This window comes from Bubalus bubalis, chromosome 4 (genome assembly GCF_019923935.1).
Source record: "Bubalus bubalis isolate 160015118507 breed Murrah chromosome 4, NDDB_SH_1, whole genome shotgun sequence".
In the NCBI taxonomy this organism is placed as follows: domain Eukaryota; kingdom Metazoa; phylum Chordata; class Mammalia; order Artiodactyla; family Bovidae; genus Bubalus; species Bubalus bubalis.
Genome location: NC_059160.1, coordinates 100,658,610 through 100,686,089, shown reverse-complemented (window position 1 = coordinate 100,686,089; position 27,480 = coordinate 100,658,610). Strand labels below are relative to the sequence as shown.

Below are 27,480 nucleotides of genomic sequence, written 5' to 3'. Positions count from 1 at the left end.
ATGTCTGATCAAAGAATCCTCAGATATCAGGTAATGCTGATGGAAAATCCAGGTCTCACTATATCCCCTTGTGAGGTTCTTAACCCAGCCACCCTCCTGCCTACCCCCGAGGGCTCTCTTCCCTTTCACTCTTGTCTAGAAACCTTGGACCACTGGACAAAATCCCGAGAGGGATTGTTAGAAGATCCTCTGACCAATCCTGAGGAAATCTGGTACACTGATGGAAGAAGCTTTGTCTTAGATGGAAAAAGAAGAGCCGGGTATGCAGTAGTCTCCAATTTTGAGACCATAGATGCTAAGCCTCCACCACCAGGTCAACAAGCTGCAACATGCACTGCCAGCTCAACAAAGATATAAAACTACAGCCAACCATGGAAAATATCCCTCACCCTTAGATGGACCCCGCTATAAGGACTCTGAGGCCTAAGACTAGCAAGAGGGGGAGGCCCAATACTCCTCACCATCCCAGTTCAGCAGGAAGTAGCCAGAAAGACCTTGACGCCCCTATTCCTAAAGAATTGGGCCTCCCATCTCTTGAGGGGAGAATGTTAGGTAGTTAGAATAGAAAACAGAAGTCCAAATTGGTGGTGGCTAAAAGACAAGGAAGGGAAAAGCCCGCGAAAATAGAAAAAAGGAAGGTCAAAGGAAGGTCTGAGGACTGGAGTGAGGACTTCAGGTAGAACAAACAGCACTCCTGGCTGGCCTAATTTGCATAGGGCTGGCCCAGGGGGAGGGAAAAACATATAAAAAGAGGAGCCAAAGGGCTCACTCGCTCTCTTTCCTGCGTGCTGGGGTGCTCTTCTCTTCGTCGTATCTTTGGCTTGACATGCCCTCATGCCTCGAAGATGGATTTTCCTGCTATTATCTAAATAGAGCTGTAACACTGAGCTGTAACACTGATTTGTCTAAGAGCTATAACATAGTCTGTTCAAGACCTAAGAGCTATAACATGGTCTGTCTAAGACCTGAGAGCTGCAACACGCTGAGGGGGGCTTTACTGTCCGTCACCCCAAATCTTTGTTGTGACGAGACAGAACCGAGGAGCATACACTCGCCTGACAATGGCATTCAGGCTTTGACAACAGAAATATCTGTAGATGTGTGGTTAACTGAATTTTGGTAAGAATGCGTGGATGCTAAGTTGCTTCAGTCGTGTCCGACTCTTTGTGACCCCAAGGACTGTAGCCCGTCAGGCTCCTCTGTCCAAGGGATTTTCCAGGCATGAATACTGGAGTGGGTTGCCATGCCCTCCTCCAGGGGATGGTTTCAACCCAGGGATCGAACCCACTGTCTCCTGCATTGGCTGGTGGGTTCTTTACCACTAGTGCCACCTGGGAAGCCCCTCGATAAGAATAATGCGATATAATTTTACAAATGATATAATCATATTTTAAACACAGCATGGAGACTTGCCATCTAAAGGAATTCTAAAAGGAGTGGCTAAGTAGGGGAAAATGCCAGGTCTCTTTGCAAGCTAATAATGTACTCACATTAGAGCCCCTTTATTTTATTGTTGTAAATTTTAATGTTGAATTTGCTAAATATACATAGACACAGACATAGAGAAAGAGAGAGAGAAAAAGGGAAAGAGAGAGAAAAAAGGAGAGAAAGAGAATAGAGTGTTTTAAAATATTATTTGTCTAAAATATAAGAGACAGGTTTAGAAAGATCTAATCGATAGCAATTTTTCATGGGTCTCTAATAAAATCCAAAGATAAATAATTTTGTCAGTTTTAAAATATTAAATTGAAGAAGTGAACAAATACACAAAGTAAATTCAAGCTTGAGCAAGAATGCTTTCAAGCCCAAGCCACTAAGCACTTACTCTTCCACCATACAAAAAAAAAAATCTAAAATAAATTTAGATTTTTTTGACATGCTACCTTTAAAAAAACAGGTGGTAAAATGGGCTTAAAACTTTCATGGCTTGCCAGTCCAGGTTCGATGCACAATACTGGATGCTTGGGGCTGGTGCACTGGGACAACCCAGAGGGATGGAATGGGGAGGGAGGAGGGTGGAGGGTTCAGGATGGGGAACACATGTATACCTGTGGCGGATTCATTTTGATATTTGGCAAAACTAATACAATTATGTAAAGTTTAAAAACAAAATAAAATTAAAAAAAAAAACAAAACTTTCACGGCTTAAAAATCAAACAAGACTAGCGGCTGTATTGTGCTTTTGTTTGAAATACTATATTTACCTGCCTTTATTTAAAGCCCTTAGCATCTGCCTTAAACACTTAAGTTTTAGGAAGAAAGTTTTTTTGTTTTTAAATTTTAAAATGCATTGAACATAAATACATTCCTGGTCAGCTGTCCAGATGAGAGCAGAAATAAGGATCCTGCTAAATGCTCAAGAGCAATGATTCTGTGTTTCCAAAGCTAACCTGTTTTGCTTACAGCCAAAGCAACGGCCCTGAAATATTCCTTATCCTCTCAGCTACTTTTCTCCACTCTTCAGAGGTTCACAACAACACACTGCTTACCATAATGAATTTGGGACAAGGCAGGGTGGGAAACTCTTGGGTTCACAGCTACTGGTTGAGGGTACTTTACCCATATCATTTCCTTCTTCCATCTCCCTAACTTCTGCTCAAAGGCAGCCACCATGGTGATGGTTTTGCTAAACCCCTATTTTAGCAGCAAAACATCAGGGGGATAAATTATGCAAACAAACATTGGTATACATAAATATTCTCTTATCTGAAACACCTGGGGCCTGACTGTATTTCAGAATTCAAAGCCTGATCATACTCTAGAAGCACATACCTTCTATCACAAATTCTCCCAGACAGGGTTAGCATCCCATAACACACATTAATATTTCTATTTCTACAATGACTATGAATGTTCATATTAAGTGTGATAAATAACATCCTCACATCATCCAGAATATTTTTTTTGCAATAAATGTGTGCTTCAAATTTAGGGGGGAAAATTCAGTTTTGTATTTTTGTATTTGAGAATTGTGATTACAGACTTGTATATTCCAAAAGTTAAATAAATCAAATTAAAATTAAATAAAATACTTAAATTGTCTATGTCATGTTAAGTACAAAGATTCATTCTGACACTGAAACATTAGGATTGGATTCAAAGATTCAACAGTCTAATTTTAATCATTAAACATTTATGTAGCATGTGTATTTCATGATATCTATTTTATAGTAAACACTTCATCAGTACTATGGCTACAGTATAAAGAAAATAATGAAAGGTTGAAATTTCCTCCCACTTTTTAAATAATCAAATATAAATTGAGAACTTGGGTGGGGTGAAGCAGATTGTTTTCAATCAAACAAGATTAGATCTATTATATATTAAGTGATTATTCTTAAAAGTTACTCAAGACATTTTCAGTTGAGTGCAAGATTTCTAATTTTATTCTTAATTTAAATACGCTTAACTGTCCTAAGCCTGTCCCCTATTTAACAGGACCACTATAAGGTTTAGATGAGATATAGACACTTATGTACTTTACAGAGTACAACGTAAATGTATGATCTTATTATAACTGTTCAAAAGACGTCTTCTTCCAGCATCAAAAAAAGTTATTATATAACCTAATTAGAGTTATAAACCAATTTCGGCTTACATATTGTCCCTCAAGAGTACAGGGACAGTGTTTAAAATCAACAGCAATTTAGTAACAAAGAAACTAAACAAACAGAAAACCAAGCCAGTAAATTACGTCTGAGTATTTGAATTAGGTGGGTGCCTACCATTGCAAATCCAACATCAGCTTTCTTTAATGCCGGGCCATCATTTGTACCATCACCAGTGACAGCTACCACCTGGCGTTGTTCAGAAACAGTGCTGTCAATTATACCTGGAATAGAAGTATTTGTGCTGTAAAAACAATTTGTTTAATCGTGATTCTGTAGGGTATACCTTGGCTGGCCAGTTTTATAGACTCAAGGTTCAAAATAAATAATTAAGCATAGAGAAATGGAAACTGCTGAGATGCTGGGCAAGGAACAACTCCAGAAACTGTTGTATTAGCAATTATATCCTATTTTACTCACTGAGAATAAACACAATCCACCTAAGGTATCAACGGGAAATGTATTTAGATTTTATTGGCAAAGACGACATCCATGATTCAATCTAATATTCAGTATCTGTTACTATTTCAGGAAACAATGCATTTCTGTATCAAGAAATTGTGGGAAAATTGCAAAACCTACTCACCTTTAACCAGTGTATGTTTGTCAGTAGGAGATGATCTTGCAAGCACTCGAAGCTTTGGCCAAATCTTGTCTATCCGCTCTTGCTCAATCTATAAATTTTCGTCAAAGTTAAAACATGCCCAAGCCTAGTTTTCTAATTCCAAATTAGCTATCTAGCATTTGTATCAGTGGTTCTCAAAGGCTGGTTACCAGACTAGCAGTATCAGCAACTCCTGGGAACTTGTTAGAAACGGAAATTGCTGAGCAAGATCCAAGGCCTAGCTGATCAAGATACTGTGAGGTGGGGCCTAGTAATCCATGTATTACACAAAGCTCTCTAGGTCACTCTGAGCAGACTCAAGTTTGAGAACAATGTTATACATATCATTACAAAATCAAATTTTAACCATCTCCCCACTGCCTATGAACATGAAAACTCCTTAGCATAAGTAGTGCAGAGTTTGGGGCCTCCTAAAATATGTTCCATAGCAACCTGTCCAAAATCATTTCCCCTTACTGGCTTACACAGACTGCATTTCTTGGGCCCGGACTGTAAAAAAGAACGGCTCACTCCCTTCAATGCAAATTTCTTTATCACTTGTTCCCTCTATTTCCTATAATGTTTTGCTTCTTGGGGTGAGGGCTGCGCCTTTCCAGGTGTGATGCCTAACACGCAGTGAATACTCAAAGTGTATTTGTTGAATGAATTTCCTAATATACTAAAAATATAGCAGCTTAAAAAGTAAAACACCCTTACCTCTCCTTTTTCATTTCGTATTCTCCTGTTGAAATCTTTACCTTCTAGGCAAAGAAAATCTTCCCCAGGATGTAAAATACCACATTTGGTGGCAATAGCCCGAGCAGTATTAATATTATCACCAGTGACCATCCGCACAGTAATTCCAGCCCTCTGACATTTCTTTATTGCATCTGGCACCTGGTTAATGTGGAAAAAATTCATATCATGAAAGAAAATTAGAGTATTTCCAGGATGGGGAAAAAAAAATTCCACTGAACAAATATAGATTGCCTCACAGTCCCACAAATGACAACCTTCATTTCGTCTCAAGATATTAAATATTTCTTGCAGTATGCCCAATAACCTCTTCTTTCCTTTTCCACTGCCACAGTCCTAGTTTAGGTTTCACTTTCAGTTATCATTTACTTAACTTGCCTGCATTATTCATTTGCCAAAGGCCTTTCCCAGTGCCTTTCCCCCTGCCTTTTCCCCGGCAACCAATAGGCAATTCTTTCCTGGTTGGCTCTCTACCTTTCGGGTTCTACTGCCCAGACACCAGCTGTTGGTGTTCTTGGGGTAAAGAGAGACTCACTTTCCACCCAACTCCTTATTTTTTAAGGGTCATCATCTCTCCTATTCTAGAACCTCCAACCACCATCTATGTGCTAATTACTTTCAGAGCTACATGTTTTTTCCCAGCTCATTGTGAGAGTTGGATTCTTAGTCATAACAGAAAAGCAGACATCAGAATGTAGGTGTCCAAAAGGAAAACTATGCTTTCTATCTAATAGAAACCTAACGATGATCTGACCTCCTCCATCTCCCTTACCCTCTACATCCTTAAGGGCCAAAGAAGCCTGCAGATTGGACCTCAAACCTTCCCTGCACTTCCCATCACCATGCTTGTTGCCTGAGCTATTACAATAGCTTTTTTTTTAATTGGCATCCCTGTGTTTATGTTTGTTTCCCCTTTAAAACGCCTGATATACCTGACAATAGAGTTCTTTTTCTAATATACTTTCTTAAAAATACATGACGATTACTCAACTGTTATACTATAAACCACAAAGTTCTCAGTATAATAGAGTATCACACTTGAGCTTCAGAATAGTTTCCTAGTAGATAAACAAGGATTTACTGTATAGCACAGGGAACTATATTCAATATCTTGTAACAACCTATAATGGAAAAGAATAAAAAAGAAAAAAATGTGTAACTGAATCACTTGGCTGTACACCTGAAACTAACACAGTATTGTAGATTGGATACATTTCAATTAAAAAAAATATAAGATGACCAAATACTGTACTACTGGACACTCTTACATTAAAAAAAAATTATTTAGATAAAACTGAAAATTTAGTTGGGTGTACTGTATTTTATCTGGAAACCCTACTCTAGATCTAACTACCAGTTTACAGGAAATAGAAGGAAAGCACTCAGCAAAATCTGGAATGTTGAAAACTCCCCAGGACACACGTCTTTCTACAAATAATCTGCAAAAATATGACTGTATTTGCTGATTAGAAGAAAATAAAACTATTTGTTCTTTGACAGATAATCTGTAAGAATGGAAAAGAGAGGAAACCTATAGAGCTCTAGATTAAGACTTTGAGGGGCATGGCAATAGATTTAATGTGTGCACTGGGTGATTCTGATTTGAATACACATTTGTGGTACAATTTAGGAAATTTTAAAAATAATGAATATTTGGGATTATCATTAAAAGTCTTAAGGATCATGATTGTGTTTCAGAAAAGAATTAGAAAAAAAAATAGCTTCCAAGATTTTTCTATTATACACTTAATCTATCTATAATTTTGGGGTCTCTGCTTCTGTAGTTCCCTTTGCCTAGAAAATCCTTTCCTGTTCTTCTCTAACCAGAAAACCCATGACGATCCTTTCAGAACAGAGGTTACAAATGCAAATACCCAGAGGGCCATGCAGGTAACAGAAATGAGGAAAGCAGGCTAAGGAAGTGACAGTTGGTCTTGGTTAAAGCTATGTGGCAAATGGTATTTAAGAGAGCAAACTAAATTATTAATAGTCCACTAATCACCAAATGCATCCACTTAAAACTCACAAGTTACCTCCAATTTTACAGAGAAACTGAAGAGAAGCCAAATATCTTTTTAAAGCATCTATGCATATGCAATAAAGCTGGATTTAGTCCAGGTATCTAATTAATCAAGATTCTCTACATGAGGACTGTACGGTCCAGGAGATGCACTCTGGAAAGCTACCTCCTATTACACTGTCTCACTTCACTGAAAGCACTCATCTCGTTTTGCGATACTGAAGAAATGAATTGCCACTTTCATGTTAAAAAAAAAATAAACCTATCAACCTCAGTGCCAAGAACACAAAATGAGCAATACATCTTCCAAAGGACAAAAGTTGAAGGAATCCTGATTTAACATTCTATTTAGATAAGATTTAAGCCATAAATCAATGTATAAAACTCTGAATGGTTTTCCTTTGACCAAAGGTTGGCAAACATGATTTATCTGGATGTCTCACAAGCATCTGAAACTCTAGAACTCCAAACTGAATTTACCTTGATCTCTAACTAGGCAGCTTTGTCTCTTATTACATTGGTAATACCATCTACCAGCCACTCAGTTATGCAAGCTGAAGAGTGATTCCTACTCCTCTAGAAGAGTTACTAAGAGAGAGCTCTGTCCTAAGTCTCTAGCTACACCTTTTCCTCAAGACATTCTCTTGCCTACGTTACCTTCAGGCTTCTAGTTCCAAATGCCTACTTGACATATAACTGGCTCTTTCAGACACCTCCACAATGTCACATATCCAAATCCAACATATGAATATCTAGTGGTTCTACCTCCATTTCCTTTGAAATCAAACTTCCTTCCAACTTCCCTGGTACAACTGAAGTACTAAGCCATGATCATCTCTTGTTTGAGATCACTGCAACCATCTCATTAGGTTCTCTGTGTCGACTTCTCTGTTTCTTACAGAGTACTCCATGTACAATTTTTAACATGAATCATGTCACTTCCCAGCCTGAATTTCTTCAATGACTTCCCACTGCATTTCAGAATAAAATTCAGAGCCCTTACTGCCTGGTAAGGCCAAAGATAATCTCGTCTGCCCTTTCTTGTTCAGGCTTACAGACACAGCGCCTTCCTTTCTATCATCAAAAAACTAAATACTTCCTGCATAGCTCAGTCGGCAAAGCATCTGCCTGCAATGTGGGAGACCTGGGTTTAATATCTGGGTCAGGAAGTTCCTCTGGAGAAGGAAATGGCAACCTACTCCAGTCTTCTTGCCTGGAGAATCCCATGGACATAGGAACCTGGCAGGCTCCAGTTCATGGTATTACAAGAGTCGGACATGACTTAGTGCTATCTTTTTTCTTGCCTTAAGGCTACTGTATTTTTGGTCCCCTTTTCCTGGAATACTGTTCTTGCAGCTACTTAACATGGTTGGCTCACTTCTAGCCATCAGAGCTCAACTTAAATGTTAAATCCTCAGAAGTCTTTAACATGGGGTCTCTGTTATCTGTATCACTCTGTGCATATCCTTTATGGCCCTTATTTCACTTGTACTAGTCATAGTTGATGCCCCCTCATACCCCATGCCAACTAGATTAGAAGGCCTATGATGGCAGGGACCAAGTCTTATTCCTTACAGAATGTGTGTTCCCTTGGCACACTGAGTACCTATCATTTTATCTGTTGTGTTACCTCTCTAGAGCATAAGTTTCATAATTATTGTGTTTCCTACAGTATTTCCAGTTCCTAGATGAGCGCCTGGTACTACATATTGGGTGTCGAAGCACTTAGTTGATGACAGTCACTGAACAAAAGCTATTTTTGCCTTTGTGCTTTTTATTCATGTTGCTTCTTTGCTCAAATGCGCTTTCCTCTCTCTCTCTCGGTCTAGCTAATACCTCTTCATCCTATAAGACTCACATCAGGTAATCTCTGGGAAGTCAGTGACTTGACACCTCTCAGGGTTAATACAGCACAGTGGTTTTTAAGCACACATGTCTTAAGGAGAGCTAGGTTTGAACATACCAGCTCTATGGTTTACAGCTAACTTCTATAAATCTCAATTTTTTTCTTCATCTTTCTGTAAGTAACAATACTTAAAGCTCAGAGGTGAACATTAAGTAGAATAATACACATTAAGCACTAAGCACAATAGCTGGCACCTGGTAAGAAGGCATTAAACACGTTGTTACTTTAAAAGGCTGGGGGCTCATGTTCTGTGCTCAGGTAACATGCTTTCCACATGTATCTATGTACTAATATGCTGGTTGTAACTATGCGTTTGTCTACTTCCACCCAGGACAGTGACTTCTTTGAGGCTAGGAACCAGATGTCAAAAATCTTTATGTCTCTAGTATCCTCGTATAGTCTCAGTAACAAAAAATGCTATTGCTCAATAAACTTAAAAAAAAAAGAAACTAAGGAAGAAAAGCAAAGTCTAGAGCTGCGGACTGTCCAGCTGGTAGCAAGATGCTTAAATTGAAAAAAATTTTTTTTCATTCAGTTTTTCAGTTGAACTAGCCACAGTTCAAAAGCTCAGTAGTCACATGTGGCTGGTGGCTGTGATATGGAACAACACAGAACAATTCCATGGTTGCAGAAAGTCCTACTGGCAGTGCTGGACCACAGAGCATGAACACAGATAACTTAATGGTATTTACTATATAATTTAATATAAGTATCAATGGGAAAAAACCTACTCAGTTCGAGGCACTGGTTATGGTGCTAAATAAACATGGAGGGTCCCAAAGAGGAGTTACTGAATTAAAAACCATAAATAGGCAGCACATGCATCCCAAGTACTATTATTTCACTCATCTTGGATTCACACTGGAAAGAAAATCACAAAGGCTAAGAATTTTACTAGAAAACCGGTTACAGTTAGTGCCTTCTGCACATGCAGAACACAGAACGTTTCACCACCTCAGGTCTCACAGGATCTTCAATCCCCACAACAGCAATGCATGTAAGGCCGGTGACAATATCATTTTCATTATCCCACTCTGGTTCTGGTTCTCCTGCTGGGAAATCTCTGAATGCAAGACATATGGTTCTCAAGCCTTCTGATGCCATCGGTTCAATCACAGTTTTTACAATATCATCACGGTCCCTTGGTCTGAATACTTTTGCCTCACCATTAGCACTCAAGATTTTGAAACACCTATAAGGAAATGTTGAATCCAAACATCAATAATTAACAAAGATAATAGTTAATGCCATTTAAGTGACTTGGATGGGCTAGAAATCATGTAATCTGATTATCTGGAATTCAGAGAACTATGTATGTTGCGTTTTTACAGGCTTCAACCATATTTACTTTTCACTCTCCCCTTTACAAAACAGTTCTCTTTTTATGGTTCTCATTTGATCATTCTTCATTGAATCAGTTACTCGAGATATTCTTAAAACTTCTCTTTAGGAAATGCAGGGCTTTAAAAATTTCACCAAAAACCCCTAGTGGCAGAGAAGAATAAACTACGTACCTGTACATTTTGGTACAGATTTAGATATTAGTCTTAAGTAACACAAAACTGCCAAATATGTCCTTCTTTTACAGTAAAAAGCCGCGTTCAATCAATCAACCCCTTACCTGAGATGTTGTTTTATCACCTATATTGTTTTAACCATGAAAGAAAAAAGTAACTTACTGTTAAAATAAGCCTTCTATTAGAATGAAAGATAATGCCAAAATAGCTTTAGTTTCAGTGAAATGAACTACAACCTTTTAACAATGTAGTAAATAAAAGTTACACTGTATATACTTCCCTACATAACGTTTTTCACATTGCCTCTCCTGTTCTTCCTGCTTGGAGATGCCACTGCTTCCTGCTTCTAGGAAAGTGATTCCCAAATCCCCATCTTCTGTTCTGACTGGTTTTCCATCCTAAGAGTCCACTCAGATGTTGTACCAGTACTTTAAACTGACTGCAGGCGAGACTACAGGCTGTCTCCTTACTGACCATTGAATATATATCAACATTACTACCAATAATTTCAATGTGAAGTCTAAACTCACATTGAATACTTGAATACTTCCTTTCCCCTTGTCATCTACATAGTATTAGCTCCTAAGTCCTATGTACTTGTCCTCTGAATATTTCCTCTCCTTCCTATTGCCGCTGCTTCTTCTTGCTCTTACTTGGAGCTAATAGCCTTTGAATTGATATCAGTCTCCAGCCCATCCTTTCCCCTCCTCCCAACCCACCTTATTCCCTGATGCAAGAATTATCAATTCCACAGTTTTGCTCCCTCTGCTACCTGATGAAAAAAATTCTTCAGCTGCATTATCTGGCCTACTTAACTGTTTTAACTGCTGAGCCTAGAATTTAAGAGCCTCCACAACAAAATGTAAATTTCACTGTGAGAAGAATACTGTCTACTTAGTGCACTCCATGTGAGATGTTTTGCATGCATTGTTTTATCTCACTGTCTTAGAATTAGGAGTCATTATTCTCTTTTTTCAGTGAAGTAAAAATGGAAGCTAAAGGAAGATCTCAAAGCTACTGAGTTGCAACAGAGCCACTACCTGACTGGTTTTGATTCAAAAATCTCCTCCATCCATCTACCTGCTTTCCAACAAGCCCCAGAAACAAGATATCTCACACTTGAGGGAAGTCAGATAACCAAGCACATGTAAAGGGAAGAAAGAAGTCCTATGTGTCACAAAAGCCCATCACCATTCAGCTGAACTGTGTGACTATTAGCTATTCCCCCAATATGGTCTGCACATTCTCACCTCCTTCCCTCCAATGTGGCCTCCTTCACCTTCACGTTCTTACTTCATACCAAAACCTGTCTTAAATGCTACACCCTTCAAAGTATGATCTCTCATCTTAAAAATTTTGTGTGCATTTGTCATATTTTACATTAACATTTATGTGTTTTTATCTTAATCTGTGGGATTATAATCTGCCGAACACATTATAACATTGGATTATAATCCATTTATAAGCAAACTAAAATGGAAATATTTTAAATATTGCAATTTCAAGTGAGTTCTAATTTTCCAGAACTGGCCTCAATTTTTAAAAAAAGTTTTCTACTGGAATTAAAAAAAGGTCAAAATAATTTCAATGCTTGTAATAACAGATAAGCATTAGGAAAATTATATTTAAACATGTGATGTCAAAACTGGGGCCACTGGTCTGTATATGGACAGTATGAAAAAAAGATTACCATCCAAAATGACAGCAGGTATTTAAATACAACAATGCAGTAGCATTAAGTATGATAAAACCTCACTCTGATATAAAAGGAAGAGCCTCAAGATCAAGTTTTAATGCTTTATTATTCTAAAAACTAATATATAATTCATTCATCACTATCTACAATGCAGTATAGAAGACATGACCATGAACTTTTCTTCCCAGGAAGCTTTTATTTTTTGTGATCCTATACAGCAATGGACTCAACATCCCTAAGAACAAATATCAATGTTCATTTTGTTAAACCATACAGACTGAATATAATGGGCTTATTTTCCCTGTAGAAAAATACTAAGAAATAAAAGCTGGAGTATGAGAATGGCAGAATACCCTGAACAAAAGATCAATACCATTAAATACACTAATAAACTCTTAAGGTCCTAGAAAATGCCTGATGTTCACAAAAATAAAGTATCAACAATAACAACAGAGTAGGTATTCCATAAAGCGACCACAGTGAGCAATTTATTCATCTAAGCATTTTACTCTTACTTTTTCAGAATTATCTCAGATGCACCCTTGCTGAATATTCGGTAACTTCCGTCTGAATTTTTCAGGACAGTGCTCATGGACTTTCTGACAGAATTGAAGGTGTAGACTTTGTACAGTGCTTCTTCCGGTATTTCATTTCTAACATCCTGATAATCCCGCTTTAAATCCAAAAGAAATCCCAGCAAGGCACATTCAGTTTTATTACCAACATGACGAGGTAATCCACCCTCTTTCTCTGGTGGCTATAAGAGAAAAAGGTTTAGAAGCTAGTACCATACAATTTAATTTAGAATGCAAAACAGAACAAGACATTCTAAACAAAATCATATAGGAAACCTCTATTAGTATCAGCATTTCAAAGAGGAATATAGAAAAAGAAAGGCTGAAAGAAGGTCTGGGGCAAAAATGACGTGGATTCCACTCTCAGCCCTGCCAATTATTAGCTATGTGAATTTCTGGCAAGTTAACTCAACTGCCATAGTTTTTGGCTTCAACATCAGGACAACAGGAGAATTAAATGAGGTAAGACACGTAAAGTTTAAAGTTGGTTCCTGACACATGCTGCTGTTGTTCAGTCATTAAGTCATGTTTGACTCTTTGCAATCCCATGGACTATAGCACGCCAGGCTTCCCTGTCTTTTATACTCTCTCCCAGACTTTGCTCAAATGCATGTCTATTGAGTTGGTGATGCTATCTAACCATCTCATCCTCTTTCATCCTCTTCTCCTTTTGCCTTCAATCTTTCCCAGCATCAGGGTCTTTTCCAGTGAGTTGGCACTTCACATCAGGTGGCCAAAATACTGGAGATTCAGCTTTAGCATCAGTCCTTCCTATGAATATTCAGAGTTGATTTCCTTTAGGATGGATTGACTAGTTTGATCTGCTTGCAGTCCAAGGGACTCTTAAGAGTCCTCTCCAACACCATAGTTCAAAAGCATCAATTCTTTGGCGCTCAGCTTTATTTATAGTCCAACTTTCACATCCATACATGACTACTGGAAAAACCACAGCTTTGACTATATGGACCTTTATCAGCAAAGTGATGTCTCTGCTTTTTAATACCCTGTCTAGGATTGTCATAATTTTCCTTTCAAGTAGCCAGTGTGTTTTAATTTCAGGGCTGCAGTCACCATCTGCAGTGATTTTGGAGTTCAAGAAAATAAAATCTGTTACTGCTTCTACTTTTTCCCTTTCTATTTGCCATGAAGTGATGGGACCATATACTGTATCTTAGTTTTGCACATTGAGTTTTAAGCCAGCTTTTTCACTCTTCTCTTTCACCTTCATCAAGAGGTTCTTTAGCCCCTCTTCACTTTCTGCCATTACAGTGCTATCATCTGCATATTTGAGGCTGTTAATATTTCTCCCAGAAATCTTAATTCCAGCTTGTGATTCACGCAGCCTGACACATATAGGACTTGATAAATTTTAATTTCCTTCCTTTTCTCTTGTTTTCATAAAAGTTTATATTAAATAGTTCAAAATTAAATCTACTTTACCATTTTTTATGGCTTAAAATAAAAGTACAGTCATTAAAATATAGTTGCCTTAAATACATATAAAACCTTTATTTCCTTCAGAGTATCTTCGCAAATATCTCCTTCTGTAATCATCACAACAGTATGAAGGGCAGATAAAACCATCTTCACTTAACAATTGAAGAAAGTAAAGCTTAGGCTTTCAGCTAGTAAAAGACAGAGCTAGATGTAAAACCAATATCTCATAACTTTCCAGTCCAATAATCCAATTCAGGCAATATTAATTGCGTTTACAGTCTTCATCCATAAGTCACTAGAACACATAACAATCTCATTCTTTATGTTATAAATAAAACTTTTTAAATGTGCAAAGTTAAAAATATTTTATTCTAAGGTACCACAAGTCTAGAGTTTCTTTATTCAGTTAGTGCCAAAGGTTTAAGAATCACCTTATAGGTACAATCTACTGAGAAACCAAACAGAGCCTATAGCAAGCGTATTTGACACATAGTAAGTTAAAATCTGGTTTCAAAATTTGCTCCAGGAAATTGACTTTCTACAGAAAGATAGCCTAGTCTTTCACAAAATGAATGAAGTAGAAATTTTAAATTGAGGACTTATTCTGGTTATGCGGCTCAAAAGTTTCTAAACACAGAAAATTCAAAATATAGAAGAAAAATACAAGTAAACATAATATACACACTGATCAACAGATCTTATTTAAAAACTTAACACAGCTCATTTCTTCAAATTATGAATAACAGTGATAGGGCTGAAGAACTACATATAGTCAAATCATCACAAATGGAAAAATTAGTTTTCATACATAAATCATTAAAGAAACCTTACCAATATTTTTGATGTATAAGCACAATTCACAGAAATTCCTGTTACAAGATAGGACAAAATACTTGGTGGGATAGCTTCTGGGTCAGGAATCTTTTTATAATGTTTTTCATTTATGTAGGCTTGAACAACCGTCATTCGGTTCATTGTCAATGTTCCTGTCTTATCTGAACAAATAGCTGTAGCATTTCCCATGGTTTCACAAGCATCCAGATGCCTTACTAAATTATTATCTTTCATCATTTTCTACAGTGACAAAAATAAGAGGTAGTTAAGCTACACATAAAACCAATGACCTCATTGTATCAAAATGATTGTACACTGCTTTAAAATCAGAACTATAACTCCCAACTTTACTTGGATACATAGTATAAAGCACCGATTTAATACTGGAAGAATTTAATATAAATGGCCTATTCAAAAAAAAAAAAAAAAAAAAAAAAAGCTAAACAAAGTACTAGCTTTCTGTGGCTTCAATCAGTTTCCCACTACATAACATAATCTAGTAAATGAAAGCAAATCATGCTGACATGCCTCCAACAGCTTCTAGGAAGCATCCTCAAATTCTAAGAGCAATGACAATTTGTACTCACAGCCATGTAACTGTATTTACAAGTAAGGTTTAAGTCTCCTTGTTAAGTGGAAAACAAAAGATTCTTGAATCAGTCAATAAGAAAAAAGTAGCTTTTATCAGTTAAAATACAGACTTTGTGGGTATGTAGTTGCCTGAATTTTTTTTTCCTCTTTTTGACTCTGACAGATTGAGGTAACATATCAAAACCAGCAAGGGTCACTTTTATCTTCTCCAAATGGTGGTACACTGGCATTCTCATCCTGAGGATCATCCCTTCCTCTTACTTATAAGAAAAAGATAGTTTCTAAAGAAAATAAGAAAATTACTGTAGTTCCAAAAGGCATTTAGGCTAAAATGCTTAATAACTGATTCCTGAAACATTAACTGGAATGGGTTAAAAACTGCAAAGAGTTATTTTACAAAGTATGTTCTGTGTCTACTAATATGCAAGATATTGCAAGAAACTGGTTCCTTGAAGAAGTTTGGGGAAGGAAGATTACTGTGATCTGTGTTAATACTAATGATTAAAACAAAGTTCTGCAGTAAAAAAAAAAAAAAAGGTGTTCAGTTTTGCAAAACACTAACAGAGGAGCCATAAGGACGACACCTCAGTGAAAAGAAAAGTGGTAACGTTTGGGCTAAATGAACATTTAATGAAAGCTTAAAGAACAATAGTCAAAATGCTCCTACTCATTTTCTGTCAAAGGAATGCAAATCAATTCTGCCTATATCTTTTTGATCAACTGAAAAATCAGTATTACTAATGAGTACTCAAAATGAGCTAATTTCAGTACTGATAAAATGATTTTACCTATGTGTCTAAAACTTACAATTACCCTCAATTGTTTTCTAATTATTTTAAGACATCAAGTAGATGAACAGATAGTATCTCACTATTACTTTGATACATTCACTACTTCATTTTTGAAACAAAAGATGTGAAATGCCTGAATATAAACTTAAACAGGAAGCCAAAAAATATCCTTATCAAGACAAGTCTGATGAAAATTCTTGGGAACACTGAAGATGAGAGTGCTAGAGCAGAAACTATGATTAATTACTTTGTATTGCTTTCTGTCATCAATACTACTTAGGAAGAAATACTAATTAACATTAGAAAACTGACAAAAGCAGCATTCTTTCATTAGGTATAATTTTATATGTGAAGCCATTTTGCAAGAAAGATCAAAACTGTCCAGGCTGAAGACATGTAAGCAAACTAGATGTCCATCAACAGATGAATGGATAAAGATGTGGTACATACATACAATGGAGTATTACTCAGCCATTAAAAAGAACGAATTTGAGTTAGTTCTAGTGAAGTGGATGAGCCCAGAGCCTGTTTCACAGGGTAAGTAAGTCAGAAAGAGAAAAACAAATATAGTATATTAATGCATATATATGGAATATATATATATATATAGTATATTAATGTATATATATGGAATCTAGAAAAATGGTATTGATGAACCTATTTGCAGGGAAGGAATGGAGAGGCAGATGTAGAGAATGAACTTGTAGACACAGTGGGGGAGAGAGCAAGTGGGACGAGTGGGAAAAGTAGTATCAACATATGTACACTATTGTGCGTAAAGTGGATAGTTAGAAAGAAACTGCTATATAACACAGGGAGCCCAGTCTGGTGCTCTGTGATGACCCAGAGGGGTAGGATGGGAGTTAAGGAGGGCGGCTCCAGAAGGAAGGGATATATATATATAAAAATATGGCTGATTTGTGCTGTTGTATGGCAGAAATGAACACAACGTTCATGTAAAAATTAAAAAAAAATAAAACAAAAAAACTGTCCAGGCTAATTCTTTTAAAATCCAATTTGCTTTTACCATTTAAGATACAAAACCGATAAAAAAGAAAATTAATAATCTTCAAACAGAATATTCCTTTAAGTAAAACAGCAGTCAGCAAAAACATCCAAGCTCATTTTTTCAGCATTCGACTTTGAGAACAGAAGGATTGTATTACTGTAAACGGAGTGGTCAGAGACAGTAACACGTGAAGAGAGCTGAGTAAAGTTAGAGAGCTGATGATTCAAAGAAAGGAGCACACAGCTCCAAAAGTGAGAAGAGGGCTAGAGTTTTTGAGAAGCAGCAGGAAGGCTGGTGAGGCTGGACCAGAGGGGGAGAGAGAGGTGGGAGATGAGCACAAGAAGACAGAGAGACTGGGCAGACTGGGCAGGCCCTGCAGGCCACGGTAAGGAATCTTGGATCTCATTCTGATGAGAAGCCACTGGAAGGTTTTTACACAAGAAACAAAAACGATCTGAATTATTTTTTAGAAACATGAATCTGCCTACCATGTGAAGGCAGGACTGTGGGGTCATGAGGGTCCAACAAGGAGGCCCGAGATTGTTGGAGTCAGGTCAACCACTCTGCTCTTGTACCACAGGCAAATGACAAACACGCTTACTTCAATTTTACAGATGGGAAACAGAAGGCGACTGGACATCTTAACTATCATATGAGGAAAAGTAAGCCAGAACTTTTCCCAGTGGAGTTCTGCTTAGCTCTGTGTCAAGCTGCCCTTTCAGGCATGTATAGGTCTCGATGCAGAGATTTTCAACTGGGGAGAGGAGGAGGGGACCAGCAACAGAATTTCTAAAGGACACAGAGTAAATGTATGGAAGTCTCCTACTTTCAGAACCCAAAAGGAAAAGGGTAGGCAGTTGTGCATAAGTCTTTTCCGCTTACCTTGACTGAGTACGCTAGTGAGATAGTGACTGCAAGGGGCAGACCTTCTGGTACTGCCACCACTAAAACCGTAACTCCAATAATGAAGAACTTCACAAAATACTGTATGTAAATCGGTGTGCACTCAGCAAGCCATGGTCTCTTCTGAACCCAGAAGGTATCAATTACAAAATATAAGACAAGAATGATAACTGTGATGGCAGACATCAACAAACCTTTCAGCACACAAAAAGAAGGAAAATGTAATCATTAAATATTCCAGACACGACTCATTGTCAGTTACGTATTAGCCACTGGAAGAATCATAGCTACTTTGGTGACATTTAATTTCTCTGAGAAACTGTTACCTACTTTTTTGCACCTAACTCATCCCTTGACATTGTTAGATTTAAGTTCTGCTTCTGACTAGGAGAACTGGAAAAAAGTGTTTATGATTCTTTTCTAGACTTAACTGTATCTTCGGTCTTTTACTAAAGCTGAGACCAAATAACAAGCAATGACAAGGAAATACCAAAAGTGTAGCATAAGCTGCTTAATGACAAAAGAGAAGTTGCTAAGAATCTGATCAATGGGGAGACCTGGAATTAAATATTCAACTCTATGTTTTTTAATGAAAAAACACAAATTACTGAAATTAATTTTTTCATCTATCCTTGCTGCTTTATTAACTAAGAAAACCAAGAGTTAATCACATATTACAAATCATTTACCTTTCTATTTTGTGGGGTGTTTAATCTCCTTATAAATGAATATTACAAAATAAAGCTGTCCACATATCTGGAACTAATAATCCAATCTGATGTTTATTAAAACACCATCACCACCTTAAATCCATCCATTTCTGTATGGTTCAGTATTACCATTTGGCTAAATATTATAGAAAGCAAATATCTCCTAGATAATAAGCTTTCTGAGGACAGAGGTAAAATCTTAACTTTTTCTGAGATAATCCCAGGAAGTAACAGAATGATGCAATGTAAGTGACTTGAACTGTTGTTTAGTCATGAAGTTATATCTCTTTTGTGACTCCATAGACTATAGCCCAACAGGCCAGAATACCAGAGTAGGTTGCCATTTCCTTCTCCAGGGGATCTTCACGACCAAGGGATCGAACCCGAGTCTCCTGCATTGCAGGCAAATTCTTCATTACTGAGCCAGCAGGGAAGCCCCTACGTGATTTGAATAGTATATGCTGATTTAGCCACCTGTGTTCTTTCATAAAGATGATACAGTTGAAGGGCATGCTCTGATTTTAGCTATAGCACTGTTTTATTTTCCCCTGAAGAGTGGTTCTATTAACAGGTGTTTACTAGTGATGGTTCTAATTTATAACTTCAGTCTCACTAGGGCGATGCTATAACTAATCCACTCAATTTAAGTAAACGGCAATTTTTGGAAAAACACGTACCCAATTTTTTTTTCATAGTCAATAAAAAGATGAGAAGATGTGTGGTGAAATTTCTTTTTATTAAAATATAGCTGGGTAATTTGTATGGAGTAAGCCCCCTCTCTATTGCTCCCAGAAATTCAGATACGAGCTCATGGGCTTGTGAATTGGGTAGACTTAAGCACTAATCCTAACCTGACCCTTTATTTATTCGCAAGTTGACTGAGGACACTCCCTCCACATAAAAGATGGTAACAGTTCTCAAGTTTCAAAATATTATGAGGCTCTCTAATAACTCAAAAGGTACACTATAAATAAAATTGAAAATATTGTTAACTCCCCTTCCACTCACAAAGCCAACGATTTCCAGTCTTATGTCAAAAGATATTTTTAAATAGCAAGTCGGCATATTTTAAAACAAAACATCTTATCTGCTTATATATATCATACCTGCTTTGCCAATCTGAACAGCTAGTTTTGTCAGTTTCCCCTGTAAAACAGATTTTTCCTTTTTTGGCAAATTTGCTTTCTTTTTGTCTTTCTCATCACCATCTCCACCTTCTTCACTCTTCAGAGGCTGCATTTCCATGGCTGCACCATCCTGGGCTTTTGCTATGTTGAAGTGCACATATAACTGTTAACATTCTAAAGCAATTTGGTGTGTGTGGGGGTGGGGGTGGGGGCGGGCAGGAATCAATTTCTTACAGAAACACAGATTTAAACATTCACCTTGGTGTGTATGTCTGTGCCTACCCAGAGAAAATAAGACAATAGTGACACTAGGTTTTGAAACTGTACCCGATTTGAGAATGCTGTGCTAGGAAATAGAGATGAGGTGATGAAGAAATACAGTCCTGAAAGAGCTAAATACCCAATCATCTCTCCTCCTGGGTGTTGTCATTCCAAACACCATAAATTCCTCCCAATAAGTTATAACCATAATGTAGAACATCATGTGAGACCACACAAACGAGAAATGTACATATGCTTACAGACTCTTAAATAGATGCCAAAAAATTTACATTATATATTTTGTTACTTAAGCATTTCTGCCAGCAATCACATAGTTATCAATGATAAAATGCCTGAAATGTTTAAGTTTAAAGTTACCTACATCTGGAGCTTTCTAAGTTTACTACCACATGCCATAATTAAAATCTTATCAAAACGTTAAGGCAGCATGAGTCAGGCACTGACCAGAGAGACATACACCCAAGTAATACAGGTTGTTAATTTTCTCTGCTACAAGTATCCTACTTTTGGATGAATACAGTACACAAGAGAAATAGTTTTGGCTATAAAGTTTTGGCTATAATAAGAATAAGCTACGTGTACTTTTAACCTCCTGAATTTACCTTTGTTGCGATTCTCAATAGCTCCATCTTGTTTCTTATCTGTAGGAACAAAATGGGAATTAAAGCTTTCCAAAAGAAATGAATACAGCCATGCTAAATTATGCAAAGGTAGTTCACATTTCTATAACAGAAATGTTACACAACAGAGTGTGTGTGTATAGATTAGAAAGCCTGAATGACCTGATGGCTCAATCTCTCCCTAGGTCTTAACCATGGGGGAACATTCCAAAATAATTTGGGGTATCACATTTGGGTTGACTTCTCCATAAAACTTTACTCTTTTTTATGCTGCAATATCTCCAAAGGTTTTCAAACTAAATATAGATATAAGCCTAAGAATGTAGGAAAGAGACAGGTAGAGAGGGAAGGAGTGCCCTAGGAAGACCACAGGCACACAGGACAGCTTTGATGGGAAAGAGAAGCAAATTGGTCTGTGTAACAGGAGAGGCAAGCAAGTAAAACTGGAACATGAAAATACAAAGTCAGTCAGTAAGACTACTAGGAAGGGTAATTCCTAAATTAGCTTAGATTAGAAGAATGCAGAAAGATGAGAGCATCTGAAGTAAAAAGGAATCAAGGAAGGAAGGGGCCTAGTATCTGGAGCTGGCAGTATAATATTAATAATAAAAATGACAAAGAGGAAAGTGAACTTATCCATCAAGGAGTGCTACCTTCAAACTTCAAAACAAGGAGCAAATATGGTCAAAGAGGAACAGATACTCACGACAGGTAAGGGAAACAGAATACCTAGCTACTTTCATGAGGTCAAGTCTGGAGTGAGCCCAAACATTCACATTTCGGATTATGAAGGGAACAGAAATGTATTACCCTGGATTATACTAATATATAGTATTAATTTACTCAAGGGAATGGGAGAAGAGCTCAAAGTCCACAGATGAAAGAATGGTGCCTGCAACTTACACACATGCAGACCCCCTAAGAATCAAAAATGGTAGACAATCAGTCAGATGCCAACTCCTGGGAATACTCTTTTGACTGCATTAATAAAAATAGGTGTATAATAGATCTTAGAAATAGATCTTAGAAAAAATGGTGCTTACTGGAAAAGAAACTGGAGTTAATAAGAACAAGGTCATGATATGAACTTCCCTTTCCTTTTTAATAAGGTCTGTTGACTTTAGTATCCTGAAAATTAGGATGCAATATAATATACGGTTAAGAATACAGACTCTTGAGTTTGACAAGTGGGTTTGGTCTGACACTAACTAAGATCTTTAATCTGGAGCAAGTTATGCAACCCGCATAAGCCTCAATCTACTCATCATTAAAAAAAAGATAGTCTTAGGTTATTGAGATAATGCATATAAAGCACTCAATAAATGGCATCACCACTAATGGTTTCTAAATTGACTTCTACTCCGCCTTAAGAAACCTTAAGGTGGCATAAGGAGGACTGCTGTGAGTGGGACAGGAAAACTCCTAGAATGTGGGGCCTGCCACCCTTGCCTGCAGCCAGAGCTTTTCAAATATGTTTCTGTTTAAAATAAAGATTTCACAGCTAAAGATAAAGCCCAAAGAATAAAACCTAAAGATTTAACCTAAGGATTAAAAGCAATGATGTAGATTATAGCAAGCCAAGCATTTATTTTAGAAGATTTCAGAATACTTATGTGTGTGAGAAAAATATGGGCTTACTAGCCTAAGTAAAATTAAATAAATTTAAGTGGTTAAACCTCAGTAAACTGCTGTTGCCCTAAAAGGAAAAACTCTGGAGTAAACGGTGGTACAGTAAATACTTAAAAGCAGAGTAGGGAAGGCTTTTTTAAAAAAGTGACATACTGCCCAGTGAAGTGATTCTGATAACTATTTCCCTATACAAACAGAGCTTCTTATAAGACCCTTGTGGATAAACTATGGTTATCAAGCTTACTAATAACAGATCCCATGTAGGGACAGTAGATACAATGGATCAAGATAAAAATTTTAACACCTTAATAAGCTAATAATGGGCTGAATATAACAAGACAAATATACTAGGTGTTAAAGTGAAGTCTTGATCTTATGTCTAAAAGCCAACAATGTAAGATAATACATAAGTAGTAGGAAACTTGAAAAAGATGAAAAAGTTCAATAAGGCCAAAATGTGATATGTCTGACATATCAGAGTTGATATGAAAGTAGTAAAAAAAAAAAGTAAATAGGAACTGGGAATTTAATTCACTTTGCTGGTCAAATGAAAATGACGGAGATTTTAAAGTGTCCAAGGATGTGCTGAATTTGTCTGACTCTGGTAAAGGGGATGATGTCTTTATAAAGCCTTTTATGAACTCTTAAGTCTTAAAACAAAAAAATCCCTTCTATCAATTCTAACACCTGAAAGTATTACATTGGGTAACGAACTTTTTGTAGAACTCTATATCAAAACCTGATGAAAGAGTATATTTACTGGGTGAGTTATTACAATCCAGCTGCTGTATTTCCAATTACCAATTTGTATAGCGTATTGCTATTCTTACTTTTCTTTTCCTTTTTCTTCTCATCTTTCTTCTCTTCCTCTTCACCTCCAGCTCCAAGTAAGGTAAAGATAATTCCAGTTTGAGAATTTATACCTACAGCAGTAACTACCATTCTTCCAGAGCCTTCCATTACATGAGTACCTGTAACAATAAAAAATTTGGTTTTAAAATCCAGTAAGACATTAAATAAAGCCTAAGTTCTTGCGCTTAAGGTTTTATGTTCGTAATATGTCATCTGAATTCAAAACCCACTCTACCACTCATTTATCCCGTGATTCGGGGCAAAGTGTAACATCTCAATGACCAGTCCACAGATGGGGTAACAGTACACGCACACTTTCTAAAAATGAGAATCAAGTATAATCTAGGGGTTCAGTGAATGGTCAGTATTAAATTATAACTGTGTTTTTATCATTGGGGACATTTCTCTGAGAAAGCCATCACTTAGAAAGAAATATGCTTAGAACCAAAAGGGTTACACAGCAACAACTGCCGTATCCCTAAGACAGCCCCACAACCTCTCCCTAACTCAGGCTGTCATGCCAGCCCACCTTGATCACTGCAACAGCTTCCTAGCAAGCTTCTGTCTTTCCAGTTCATCCTGAAAAAGGTTTAACCCTCCTCAAATGTGATTTTATCCAAGCCTCTCATGGCTCCAAAACTTCTGACTCTACATGGCCTACTCCATAAAATCCAAAATCTCCACACGGAGACCAATCCACCTTCCAAATTTTTTCATCCATTACTCTCACATAAAACTCCATTACAAAAAGCTAGTGGGCAGAGACGGGAACGCGGACTGAATTCTGACTCTGTCCCTCACAATAATCTTGCAAGCTGACAAGACAGATTCAATCCAGCCCTGGCAGAGGACAGAGGGCATATTCTCCTTATAACACTGCTAAGCTTGCTTGCAGCTCTCCAACCTGTACATCCACACCTCTGCATCTTTGCTTTACTCACTACAAGGCTTCCCATCTCTCTGTTCTACTACTTTTGTGAATTTTAAGTAGCTTTCTAAACTGAAACTCTTGTTTAAATATTGAAAATCTTCTTTATAGTTATGACTTATTTATTTGATCTCCTACTTCAGGAGGACAGGTCTGAAGCACCTACTAACATCCTGTTTAACAAATCAACCTTCAGTTGTTATTTGCAAACTAAGATTGTGAAGCATGTGTACTTACTATAGTACTTAAGGATTTGTATGTGGCTATTAAATACTGAGTAATTTATCCCACATGAATTTTTAAATCTTTGATTTTCTGGCTTTAAAAAAATCTACATTCTGACTATTTCACTAATTATTAGCTTCTATGCCAGCAAAAATGCAAGAGAAACAAGAAATGAAGGACAGTGAAACAATATTTACTGAGCAAGTTCAGTTCAGTTCAGTCGCTCTGTCGTGTCTGACTTTGCGACTCCATGAACAGCATCACGCCAGGCCTCCCTGTCCATCACCAACTCCCGGAGTTCACTCAAACTCATGTCCATCGAGTCAGTGATGCCATCCAGCCATCTCATCCTCTGTCGTCCCCTTCTCCTCCTGCCCCCAATCTTTCCCAGCATCAATGAGTCAGCTCTTCACATCAGGTGGTCAGGTGGCCAAAGTATTGGAGTTTCAGCTTTAACATCAGGCCTTCCAATGAACACCCAGGACTGATCTCCTTTAGGATGGACTGGTTGGATCTTCTTGCAGTCCAAGGGACTCTCAAGAGTCTTCTCCAACACCACAGTTCAAAAGCATCAATTCTTTGGCACTCAGCTTTCTTTATAGTCCAACTCTCACATCCATACCTGACTACTGGAAAAAGTATAGCCTTGACTAGACGGACCTTTGTTGACAAAGTAATGTCTCTGCTTTTTAATATACTGAGCAAGGACTAAATGTAGAAGACAGTTTCTTTTAACAATTCTAGCTTTTAGCAAATTTCAATTTATGTTATGTTCATCTTTACCATAGATAATCAAATGTTGGCCACTAATAGGCTCAGGCAAAGTAAACAGTGTTTGTTTTGGTCATATCCCCACTGCTAACTGAATAACTGCTTTTAACCATCTAAATTTAAAAAGCCAAGAACAGCAGTGAGAGATGGCATCATGAGAATAAATTTAAAAATAAATACATTTCATGTTTTCAGTACATTTTTGGAAGAGGGAAATAAACGTAGAAAAACTTTCCCACCCGTACGGTGATAAGGGACTCCAGAAAGTTATTTCAGTCTTTTCTTAAACATGGAAAATTTATCGAGTCCCTCTTGGTATATACTTGGTGTGTTGAGAACCTGAATCTCCAAAAACTTAGCAGCCATCTCTGTTAAAACAGAAAAGGCCCAAGGTTCCTTAACAGGATGTCAACCTAAGACACTAAGAGCTAGGCACTGTGTGAATAAGCTACAAGTACAGCCAGCAAAGTCCATGAAGTACATGTGGCAAAAACACAAGAGGAGATGCCTCAGTTCACCAAACACCATGGCCTGGTCAGTCTATGGTTTAGGTCTGACCAGCAAGCTTCCCTCTCCTTTGGAAAGATCACAGATTTTACTTGGTTAACATGAAATGCAGTTTCTTAGAAGTATGGCAAGGAATAAGTAAAACAAGTAACATTAAACTTAATATATGGACTTCCCTGTGACTCATATGGTAAAGAATCTGCCTGCAATGCAGGAGACCCAGGTTTGATCCCTGGGTCAGGAAGATCCCTTAGAGAAGGGAATGGTAATCTACTCCAGTATTCATGCCTGGAGAATTCCATGGACAGAGGACATTATATAGCCAAGATATTTCTATCTGGAATGAATTTCAAGCACACCAAGATAAAGAAAAACTTAAAAGGAGTATAAATAGTCTTAGTAGTGCAGGATACTGACAATATACAAATCTCAAGTTTTTTCATAGAAATGAAAGTCTATATTACAACTGAAACCTTCCCCCTATATATAATGGTGTTTATAAATGTACATACATGAAATTACTGTGATTTTTAATGGCGGCATGTTTTGCAATGAGCCTTTTGGAACATATTTACAAATCTTAAAAAGGTAATGGTTAAACTTAGGTATGTGCTCCATAGCTGTGATTCTAACGTAACTGACCCTTGTCACAGGTTTGACTTTGGGTTGAGTAAAACCATGTCCGACCAATTAGAACATAAAGTTCACAAAGACGACGTGAAAAAGCATAGCTGCCAAGTTATTAAACGGTTAAGTAAGCAAAATCTCCTTATAATGTAGGAAATGTTATCATTCCATTAACATCTGAAAATGATAATTAAAGATAAATAGGCAGCATTTTCTTACTCTAAACGCTAGTGTGACTCAATCTAAAAATATACCTAAAACAAATGTTTTACAAGCAATTCTACAAATTCTATAAAGAATACTAGAATATTAAGATAGCAAACTGGAAAACAAAAGTTAAGGAACTGGCATACTTTCGGAGACAAGTTGTGGTACTTTGGTTTCTTTTCATTTTAGAAGGCAGCTTGTAATTTTTTTCATCCCTTCCATTTCATTTTCAATTAACCTCAGGTCTAGTTATCAACAGTCAAGTTGTTACAAGAGCCTTCTAAGTAGACACATACTTCTCCTTTTCAGACAGTACCCTCACCTATACACACCCTTCCATTTTCAGAACATGTCTTAACCATGTGCAAATTCATCTCTGTCTGGTAGATGTGGTGCTATTCCTGGATCTATTTACTATTAATCATATCACCTTAGGTAAATAGTTAATGTCTCAGACTCATTCCTTAGCAGTTAAAATGAGGAAGTGAGATTAGGCTAACTTTAAGGAATTTACGAGCTTTTTAAAAACAGAAAACTTGTCCTATGTAGATCATCACAAAAAATGCATTAATTTGCTTTAAACACATAATCATTCTTTCATTTTATATTTTACTAGGCCTGACGAATAAATATGACACAGAAAAACCGATCAATTCAACAGAGATCATTAAGTTTATATTTTATCATTATACTAACATTAACAGTGACTTTCAAGTCTTCTGTTTTTTGGACTCGAGTTTCTCATTTA

At 37.1% G+C, this 27,480-nt stretch overlaps 1 protein-coding gene and 1 non-coding gene across 8 annotated transcripts in view; one reads left to right on the top strand and one right to left on the bottom strand.

Annotated features, from left to right (window-relative positions):
- Positions 1-27,480, bottom strand: part of ATP2B1 (ATPase plasma membrane Ca2+ transporting 1) — a 135,355-nt gene that overhangs the window by 27,061 nt on the left and 80,814 nt on the right. For all 7 annotated transcript variants that reach the window (XM_025284346.3, XM_006067024.4, XM_006067025.4 and 4 more), the window contains 10 exons: positions 23,446-23,586; positions 20,969-21,007; positions 20,064-20,225; positions 18,227-18,441; positions 14,951-15,193; positions 12,623-12,864; positions 9,849-10,086; positions 4,930-5,109; positions 4,195-4,282; positions 3,726-3,832 (listed from right to left, as the gene is read on the bottom strand). In XM_025284346.3, coding sequence (XP_025140131.1) covers positions 3,726-3,832; positions 4,195-4,282; positions 4,930-5,109; positions 9,849-10,086; positions 12,623-12,864; positions 14,951-15,193; positions 18,227-18,441; positions 20,064-20,225; positions 20,969-21,007; positions 23,446-23,586 — 1,655 coding nt within the window. The remainder of the gene's footprint in view (positions 1-3,725; positions 3,833-4,194; positions 4,283-4,929; positions 5,110-9,848; positions 10,087-12,622; positions 12,865-14,950; positions 15,194-18,226; positions 18,442-20,063; positions 20,226-20,968; positions 21,008-23,445; positions 23,587-27,480) is intronic.
- On the top strand, positions 2,742-2,874 carry LOC112584838. The gene has a single exon (XR_003109233.1). It is a non-coding gene; the product is annotated as a small nucleolar RNA snR80 (small nucleolar RNA).